The sequence below is a fragment of the Dysidea avara genome, chromosome 8, assembly GCF_963678975.1.
Source record: "Dysidea avara chromosome 8, odDysAvar1.4, whole genome shotgun sequence".
Taxonomy (NCBI): domain Eukaryota; kingdom Metazoa; phylum Porifera; class Demospongiae; order Dictyoceratida; family Dysideidae; genus Dysidea; species Dysidea avara.
In genome coordinates, this window is record NC_089279.1 from 3,774,596 (window position 1) to 3,785,382 (window position 10,787).

The following is a 10,787-nucleotide window of genomic DNA, read 5'->3' on the forward strand; positions in this document are numbered from 1 at the left end:
CGCTAGAAAAATGGCATCTTCTGATGCCTTTCGTTCATCTCAGTTGGTTCAGTTACAAGATGTCACTAGCACTGGTAAAGTGATCGGTAAAGGAGCATACGGACGGGTCATTGAAGTGTACATACACGGAATTCTGTGTGCTGCCAAAGAAATTCACCCCATTTTAGTGGAGGGCATCACCCCAGCGGAATGTGAAGCTACGAAAAAATCATTTCTTACTGAGTGCGTCAACGCTAGTAGAATACATCACCCTAACGTGGTGCAGGTGTTGGGTATTAATTATCCTACTCCTGAGGCTAAACTACCATGGCTTGTGATGGAAATGATGGAGTGCAGTATAAAAGGTATGTTGGAAAAATACGAAAAGGACAAGGTACCAGTCCACATTAAGTTATCCATCCTGGTTGACATTTCTCAAGGACTGGAGTTCCTTCATGGTCAGGATATTATCCACAGAGACCTCTCCTCCAATAATGTTCTTTTAACAATACATTTTGTTGCTAAAATTGCTGACCTTGGAGTGGCTAAAGTTATAGAACACAATAAAATGAAGACACAAACACAGGCACCTGGCACTTCTGATTTTATGCCTCCTGAGGCACTTTTACGTAGACCAAAATATGGCAAACCAGTAGATGTTTTCTCTCTAGGTTGCATTGCCTGTCATGTTATGTCCCATCAGTGGCCTGAGCCAAAGGACCTCTTTCCAGAAGGGTCATTGACTGCTCACACAGAGGTACAAAGGCGAGAGGACTTCTTTCATTCGTTTACTGATCCATCATTGAAAAAGCTGATTCAATGTTGTCTGCACAATCTGCCAGAACAGCGTCCACAAATACCAGTTGTTTGTATTCAGCTGAAGGATCTCAAGGCTTCAGCAAATAAAAAAGTTTCTATTGCTACAGCTAATACTGTTGAACTGTTTAATGCTGTCCAAAATGAAAGAAAAGAAGTGGTCAAGTTAACAAATACTACAGCACAGATGGAGATGGCCATACAAGCAAAGGACAAAGAATTGCAAGAAAAGAACAGAGAAATTCAACAAAAAATAAAAGAAATACAAGGAAAGGACATAGAATTACAGTACAAGAACAATGAAATGCAACGAAAAGTAAAAGAAATGAACGCGAAGGACAATAACATGCAGGAGAGGATTAAAAAATTACAAGAGGAAAACAAACAGTTGCTTGAAAAGTACATAGAACTTCAACAAAAGGATGAGGGTGTGCTTAAAATGCTAAAAGAAGTCCAACAAATGGATATGGGAATGCAGAAGCAAAATCAAGAAGTATATGACAAAATCAAGGAAATTCAAGAAAGTGAGGAAAAAACACATGGAAAAATGCAAGAGAAAATCAAGGAAATGCTAGAAAACATCACGGAAAAGCAAGAGCAACTAAGACCGAAAAATGTCATCGAAAGCTCCAAAATGGTATCTTTCAGTAAATATTAGTAACTTTGAATAAGATTGTTGGGGAACTATTACTAAACATATAGCATAGGGACCACTATCTGTTCAGTGCCAAAGTAGGGATTTTCCCACATAGCCATGTTGTAATAGCTACCATCATTCTTATCTCTATCACTGAGACCCTGCTTCATTTAAAAAATAATTTTATTGCACTAGTTTGTGAACTTTTTAAACCAGGCACGCTCCCACAGCTGGCCGAAACACCTGCTTTACTAAATTGTTTTCGTACATTTGTGTGTGTGTGTGTGTGTGTGTGTGTGTGTGTGTGTGTGTGTGTGTGTGTGTGTGTGTGTGTGTGTGTGTGTGTGTGTGTGTGTGTGTGTGTGTGTGTGTGTGTGTGTGTGTGTGTGTGTGCAGCCCACCCAGAGCTCTATAACATCAATGGGTACCTGGTATTTAAGCCAACATTAATTTATTGATTCCTTGTTTCCTGTCCCCAAAAGAACATTAAACTAGCAGGCGGGTGGTTATTATTAACAAGTACACAGAAAAATTTGAAATTTTCAACTAGAGTAGGGACCATAGCACATTGATAAAAAGTACTGAAACAAGTTGGAGTAGGCACGATATTAAATCACAGTAAAACAATAAGAAGTGTTATATCCCTACTGTGCATTTCCATTATGGTATCTTGAGCACAGTAGGGATATAACACTTCTTATTGTTTTACTGTGATTTAATATCGTGCACTACTCCAGCTTGTTTCAGTACTTTTTTGATGTGCTATGGTCCCTACTCTAGTTGAAAATTCCAAATTTTTTTGCGTACTTGTATTAATAGGATCCTATAAATAAAGTTTGGCTCAAATTAATTGAAAGTATGACCCAACATCATCAACTATCTAGATGTGTTGCAAAATCAATACCAACTCTTAAGAGCAGAGTATTGCCACTTGGTATCAAGATATCAGGTAGTGTCGATAGTATTGCACAGCTCTACAGCTATACCATTTAATCCCTACTTCAGTCATAGCTATACTATTGTCAGGCTGCTTTAGGAATTGAATGTCATTGCAGGTGTAGATTTTCATTATTTTCTTTTTCTGTGGTCCCTCTCTGCTGTCTTATACAAACAGATCAGCAAACCTTGCCAATGGATTGTAGTACTATTGCGTATCACTGATCCCGTGTACCAAGTCACTAGTAATGCAGCACATTACAACAGTGGCAATGATGTCTTTGGAGGGCCTGAGCCTAAGGGCAAGTGTATATAATATTATATCCAAATTAACATAGCATAACACAGGAGAACAAAACAGGTAAGGAAAAACTTATAGCATAAGAGTCTTAAAGTATGTGATTGTTCTAATGGAGTATGTTGATCTTTACAAATTTTGTGGCTAAGCTTACTCTAAAACAAAGAGCAAGTGCTCCATTTTACTTGTTACAACATCTACGTTGACTGCTTGTACAATTACAAGAGTTTACATCTTAGAATGCATTACACGATTTTTATTGTTCTACTTTGCAAAAACTCACCCACTTAATATGGCAGTAGACTGTTGAATATTATGCAAGCAGTCATAAGTATAGCAACAAAGTAAAGGGAATTTAGGAAAATAGTTTCCTCACTCCATTTCAGAATGGCTTTCACTCTTGGACGAGCTGCTCTAATAGAGCAGTCATATATACTCTAATAAAACAGTCTGGTGTAGTGCTGAAATTGATCCCAGAAAGGTTACATTTTTATTTCAACTTGCCAGTTCACTACTAGCGGGTAAATAATCCATGAAAATGTAGTTAATTTGGCATGGCCTTGTTGATACCCCCCATTGTACTCAAAATTACTTTGACACCTGTGCGCTACTCAAGTGCTAAGAGTTAATGTAGGCAATCCTCCTAGAAAGAGATCCAGGATCATCTCTTTACACCCATCATGTCAGCAACAGGGGGATTATCTCACGAAGCCTACAAGTGTCTGGCTTCCCTCTTATCGGCTAAATGGGGTGATGAATACTCCGTGGTCCTGAGTTGGCTTCGGTGTTGTCTTTTTTTCTCTCTGCTCCAGTCAGCCATTCAATGTATTCGAGGTGCATGCTCAGCCATTGGTGCTTATTCTAGGGCCCCTCTACCAATGGATTTAGTTCAAGTGGAGTCATGCCTGTCGGAGTAACATGCTGGCAACGTTACTCTACTTTTTATTTTCTCTTTCAATTGTTCAGCATGCGCTATTCTTTGTGCTGGGGGTGGTAGGCAAGAGTCCATCAAGCCTGGGAAAATTTTTTTTTGTAAAAAGCAAGAAAGGATCATCTCACTACAAGTGTTTGTATTCAGACTAGGTCACCTATATGGCTTTCCACCCTCCTGGGGACACTCTTATTTGGCCTAGATTCAAGGCTTACAATAGTTACAAATAGGCCAGTTACCTAGCATCCTTTAGCTAGGGCCTCAAATGAAAGGTGTGTGTTTGTGGATGTACTGGGTAGCCTCTGTGGTAGGTCTGGAGCACACCACTTAGTGAAGTTAATTGGTAACACTTTTACATCTAAATTGAAAGAGCATTATGTGTATACTCCTGCTTTGTGAATATTAGGCTCATTATTTTGTTTGTTCATTTGGCACTATGGCTGTCCAGAAAAGGGGGATTGTCCAGTAATAGTCTATTTGTCACAAAGCACAAGTAAAGATGAAATTTTGGTTGGTCTAAACTTTACCATAATCATATATCTACCTGCGTAACGCTCCCTTGACTACATACCTGTAAGAAAGGTGTCAATATAAGAAAATTAATGCCATGTTATGCTAGACCATGACAAGAAGAGTGAGATGAAAATTAAAAATAAGGTACAGAAAGCAATATTTATTGGACTCCCAATAGGCACATTCTGCTAGTCTTTGGCTGTGATTAGTAGACAGAACAAAACTTGGGTTTTATTTTTAATATTAATATTGGTGCTTCTGTAGAAGTTTTTGTACTTCTAATGCTAGAGGTAATATTTAAATCAACGCTTTCCATGAAGGTTTTTGCCAAGTATGTAAAATAAATTTAAATAGCAACATTTTTAGGAATTAACACACCATTTTCTTTGAGGGGGCACTGTACTGTACAGAAGGGATCACAAAAATTGTGTTTTCCCACCCAACCAAACTCCAGCCATTACTTTTCCTTCATGACAAACTCAAACACAATAAATTTAAACAGAGTTTTAAGATTTTTATTTAGCAGAATTCTCTGTTGACTGACTAGCTGGCTGGGTGACTAGATGTGCTTTGGCTCAATGAGTACAGTTTGAGTCCAATAAAGATCTGCAGCTGTTTGTGACAATTTCCAGTGCTAGACTTTAAATGATTTGTCTCTTTTCCACATTCTCTATTAATGTATTTATGAATACCATGTAATTAACTACTTTAACTGATTAGTTTTCGTTTTGGAATAATAGCTACGTGCAAATTATTCAGTTATTGTAATTGAACGTACTGTGTAATTCACCAATTATTTTGTAATTGATCAGTGACATTGCTATATATGCACTGTTAAGGAACTGTAACTTGAACAAACCACTTTAACTACAAATTACGCACAGAAGTGTCTTCTTCTTATACACAGTTAAATCAAGGCTGATATTCATGTTTGTGTATGGAGGGGGCATGGTCTTTATTAAGGACATGCTATTCCTGGTAGCCTACGAGGCCCGCTACATTGCCTGCAAAGGTCATTCAAGTTGCTACACCCGTATTTCTGACCACCGGCAAAGTGAAAGTTAAGAAATCACCTCAGAGCAAAGCTTACCTGTACAGAAGTTTAATACAGGCTTTCTTTAGCCTCAAATTCATATGCTGGTTACTTTTGTTAATTGATGGTTTTGTCATGTGATGCATAAGTATATACACACAAGCATTTTTATTAAAATTTTCATGAAACCAAGTACACAGTGGCATATTTCAGCCTTTTTTCCTTTTGACTTCATACTTTGTAGTGTACCTTTTTTACCATAAATATACATAGAAAGTTTGGCGGTGATATCATACAGTACGATAGTAACTGTATAGTAGGGACCACAAAGGAGTAGGCGTGGCCCACGAACTAGCATCACCCAGAAACCAACCTCAATTTTTCCTGACGACGATAAGGCAGTATTGGTTAGGTAAATCTAAGCCCAAAAAAGCCTTCAGATTGACCCAAAACGCTTTCAAGTCGCTACGAAATTTAAAAAAAAATTATTCAACAGAATTTTCTACTGACTGACTGATGTTTTCAGACAAGCGTACCTCGATAACGGCTGCAGCTAGGGGCTTGATTTTTTCACTGTTCGCCGTCACTTCAGCCTGAGATGTGCCTTTTGGCATGCCGCAGTGTGTACCATGCATTCTTCATGGACTTACCGTTGTCCTCCTTTGTGTCCCCGGCATTCATCTTTGCTGACAGCGCAAGGTGTCGATTCGGTGGTAGCTATAGCTAGCCACGCGATGGCTTCTCTAGGTTTGTAACGGAAATTGTCCATATTTCCATAATGGCTATTTTGATTGCAGAGATGTATTTCTCTCTGCATTTCATGATAGAATACTTTGGCGATAGCGCATGATGGCTTCCCTAGGTTTGTATAACGGAAATCGTTCGTATTTTTCATAGTGACTGTTTTGATTGCAGAGGCACATTTCAAACAGTTCTTGATTTGTAATGCTGTGTTACGGGCTGACAACAAAGCGTAATGGATACTGCATCTTTAGACCGTAATTGATAACTGGGGTGCGCGATACTATTCCTTCTTTTGATGCGGTATGCGTGGGTTCACCAGTCATAATTCCATTTTACAAAAAAAGCTAACAAACAAGTATACACAAAAATTTGGATTTTTCAACTAGAGTAGGGACCATATCGAGAAAAAGTACTGAAACTAGGTTGAGTAGTGCTTGATTTTAAATCACAGTAAAACAATAAGAAGTGTTATATCCCTACTGTGCTTTGGTAACTCAGGCACAGTAGGGATATAACGCTTCTTATTGTTTTACTGTGATTTAATATCGTGCACTACTCAACCTAGTTTCAGTAAGTTTTCTCGATATGGTCCCTACTCTAGTTGAAAATTCCAAATTTTTGTGTATGTGACTTTAAAACATACCGTATAATGGGTATTTTTCGAATGGCTAAATTTTCGAAAAATATCAACTTGCAAACATTTCGAATAAATATTTTCGAAAATGTCATGATGTGTGGCACGCCGCCTTCCTAAATTGAGGCGACTCGACCTCGACCAGACTATCACACGTCGCTCAAAGCATTGTTCACTGTTGCTACTAAGTGGAGCTCTCCCATCACGATGCTGTCTATGCAATGGATTTGGACGCATCATGTGTAGGTGAGACAATCTGGATTCTTGACCCATGGAGAGGAGACGATTTGGATCCATGGAGAGGAGCTTTTCTTATCAAAATAATGATCTCATCCACTCGCCGCCACAGTCAGATCTGCTGTCCATGATTATTAAGCTAGAACATATAGTCTGTGGTCAGAGGAAAAAGGCTACTGATTGCAGCATAGCTATATTGTATCCATTCAAAATGGTGGTACTGGTAGCCTTGTGTATAGCCGGACTGCTTTGGCATGGCACTTATCAATCAGATGTTGTAGCCTGCTACTCGTATTTAGCTATGTTTTACGTAAGAGAATCACTGATGTGGTGTAGTGGAGCTAGCTAACTAATTGCAAAAATGGCTTAGCTATACCTACTGAGCTACTCAGTTTTAATTTTGTATAGCCAGCTAGCTAGCTATTTCGAAAGTTTTATTTTCGAAAACAGTTGGCAGTTTTTGAAATTTTCGTAAATAAAGCCATTCGAAAATTACCCATTATACGGTATGCCAAATGAGTTTGAGTAGTGTGCTGAAATAGGAAAGTATGGCTTCAAAAAGCAGTGCTACTATCAACCATTACTCTGCAGTACTAGCTGATGCTATTGCACAATCAGTAAGCAATCATACTGATTTTTTTGATTCAAACTTTATCGCAACAATCAATGACTATCCATTTTTATTTGTACCCACAACTCATGATTCATTTGTAGTGGGGAAAGTACTTCATCACGTAGATAGGCCTGATATCTCTCATAAGGAATGACTCCCCTAGCACTTTATGTATTGAGTAGATTTATTCTCTTGGCTCATGATGTAGCCAATTCTCTATTATTCCCATATAGTCTATTTGTCGTTTTAATCCTTTTCCCATCACTTCACACAGATGTACATAAAAATGAAGTCACATTCTCACAGAACTCTACAATAAAAGTTTCACTGTTTGTATGAATTTGAACTGATAACTTCTTTAGTGACAAGCTTACGAATAAACACACAATGAATATCTTGTTCAAGGCATTTGATCTTGTGTGGCTTCCTGTACAGCAATTCAGAATCCAGTTCAACACATACATATTGTACCTGGCTTACATACTATAGCTGAGTTACTAGTATGCAAGTATAACTCAATAACAGCTAAGGATATGGGCTTGTTTTTTTCACTGTTAAACATTACTTCTACCCTACATGTGCCTTTTGGTATACCCAGTATGTACAGTGCAGACCTTAGGTGAACCATATTTTTGGCACTACCACAGGATACATGATAATTATTACTGTACACATACTACATACCCAGTGGTACAACATCATTATGTTCCATTTCTATTCGATGACAGTGTAAGGTGTCAACTTATCTTATAGCTTCCCTGTAGCTGTGCTGACTATATAATGGTAATGTCCTTATTCTGCACTTCGTTGCTTTCTTGTTGTGTAATATAACTGTTTTGTTATTTTTGTATGTGTCTTATCTGTTGTAATTGTGAACTTGATCTCATGTGTATGTGTGTATGTACTTTGTGTGGGGAGGCTATATGCCTTTTGTGTACCCATGTCTTTTGACAAAAATGGATAATCTAATCTAATCCTTATATTGACTGGATTGATTGCAGAGATGCTTCTTGTAATCTGTTCTTCATTTGTAACACTGTGTAATGGGCTGAACATAGCTAAAAATATAGTTTAATAGGTACTTCACTTTCCAGTAATTGATGGTTGGAGTATGTGTTCAGACACAATTAATTTTATGATAACCATCTTTCTTTTGATGCAGTATACATGGTTTTTACCAATTATTTTACTTTAAAAGTAAACAAATTAAATGCATCAAGATACAAGGTAAACTGCCTACACCTGCAGATATACTACATTCCTACTTCTGTCATGGCTACTAACGTATTTTAATAATTTAAGCTTTTAATTATGTGTGAATAGCCCACATTGAGATAGACTCGAAGCAGTATCTCATGAATTTTTAATTGAATTTGTTTGCATGGATGAGTTAGTGAGAGGGTGTGCCCTACTGATACTGAATGCCTGGCTATGTTAGGCTTACAAGAACTGTTACACTTGTACATAACAACTATCAACTTACCTAATATTTTTGTGTTATGCTGCTTATGCACACATTGTAGTCAAGCAGAGATACTTGTATATGGTGACACAAACTGGTATTGTAGTCTGTTTATCACTTCAGCTACTACAAAACCAGAAAACAAACTCATCTGAAAGTGGAGATTACAAAACACCTCTGGGTTCTACATCAAATGCTACTCAAACAGCTGGAAAACCTATGTTAACTGCCAATACTGCTAGTGAGTCCACAACTACTACCACACCAAGACATGGAAAATTAAACTTGAGTGAGCTCCGAAGGAAGACTAAGATACAGACCACAAAAGTAAGTTTAAATCAAAACAAAGAAGCCAAAGTTCAAGTGGAAGACAAGAAAATGGATATGGTCACCTTAAAAGAACATTTAGATCAAAAGAAAAAAGCTCAAGTGGAAAACAAGAACACCAAACCAAAGTGTCATGATTATGCCAGTATTGATGAGTTCTCTCCATCTGCAAGAGCTGCTACTAGACCAGCAAATAAACCACTAGTGGCTACTCCATGCTTTAACAAAGACTCAATACCCGAATCGATAGTTGAATATTGGCAGTGTGCTTGTTGCCATGCAGTTAATGTAGTTAAACGCAGCAACTGTAAGAAATGCCAAATGACTCGTGGATCGTTTTCAGCTTCACGTGCCTATTGTGGATTATGCAACCTGAAAGTTTATATATCAGAAGAGGAGATGGACTGTAACATTTATTGTCCAATGTGTAAAGATGTAATTGAAGTAGTTTAGTTATTCATTGTTTAAATATTTATGCAAATTACATAATATATTGTAATTGTTTGGACATGGCAGCGCATTACTGAAAGTGTAGCAGTGCTCATTCCAAAACAGCCAAGTTGTGAAATCAAAGGTGGTGGCCAAGAAATGGCTGCATTGATATTCGGGAGTTTACTTCACTGCCCCCACCTAGGTTTATACCAAGTGTCACCCATTACTGATATTGATATCAATGCTGACATTGTTTACAATAAGCTAATTAACTTAAAAACAGATAAATCCCCTGGCCCTGATGGTTGGCCTATCTTTGCACTAAGAGAGACAGCACTACAAATTTTTACTCCTCTTGCTATTATTTTTTAAAAATCTTTTCAACAAAAAATTATATTGTGATTCTTGGAAATGTGGTCACATAACCACTATAATATATGCACAAAAAAGGTTGTCACCGTCCATGTAATAATATAGACCAGTTAGTCTTACTTCCCCAATTGTGAAAGTGATGGAGTCCATCATTAAGGACAATATCTCCTCTTACATACATGTGTAACAACAACTTTGTTTTACCACAAGAAGTTCTTGTACTAGCCAACTGCTTCATACAATGAATCATTGGGCACAATGCTTGGATGACAAATGCCCTGTGGATGTTGTGTACTTGGACTTCCAAAAAGCATTTAACCCAGTTCCACATAACTATTTAATCAGTAAATTATATGGCCATGGTATTCAGGATAAGTTGCTATCTTGGATTGAAGGGTTGTTTTAAATGGTCATTGTTCTACCTTGGCTGATGTGATTAGTGGTGTGCCTCAGCCTAGGCCTGCATCAAATATGCCAGCATAATGAAAAGTATAATAGGCTGGAGTGCTCTGCCAGCATAATGCTAGTATATTAGGTGGATATTTCAAATTATGGAGCTTAATTCCATGAAAATAGATTGATGCATCCTAATAGAGCAGTCAGTGGAAACTGTAGTAGAGTAAGTACTCAACTTCATTGTACATAGCTCCTAGCTAGGATCGATACTCTCTAATAGAACAGTCACTTTGTAGTGAAATACTCTAATAGAGCATTCACCGATTGAAATATTCCAAGATAATTGTTAGAGATGCTGCTAACCTAGGAGCATAATGTAAGCATAATGGGAACACTGAAAGAGCATAATATGTGACTGAATTTTGGA

General features: G+C 37.7%; 1 protein-coding gene across 1 annotated transcript; it reads left to right on the forward strand.

The window, feature by feature from the left end:
- LOC136263305 (probable serine/threonine-protein kinase kinY) lies at positions 1 to 9,633 on the forward strand. Its single transcript, XM_066057815.1, has 2 exons — positions 1 to 1,432; positions 8,957 to 9,633. Exons 1-2 carry the CDS (start codon positions 11 to 13, stop codon positions 9,611 to 9,613), a joined length of 2,079 nt encoding a protein of 692 aa, XP_065913887.1. The 5' UTR covers positions 1 to 10; the 3' UTR covers positions 9,614 to 9,633.
- The last annotated feature ends 1,154 nt before the right edge of the window (positions 9,634 to 10,787 follow it).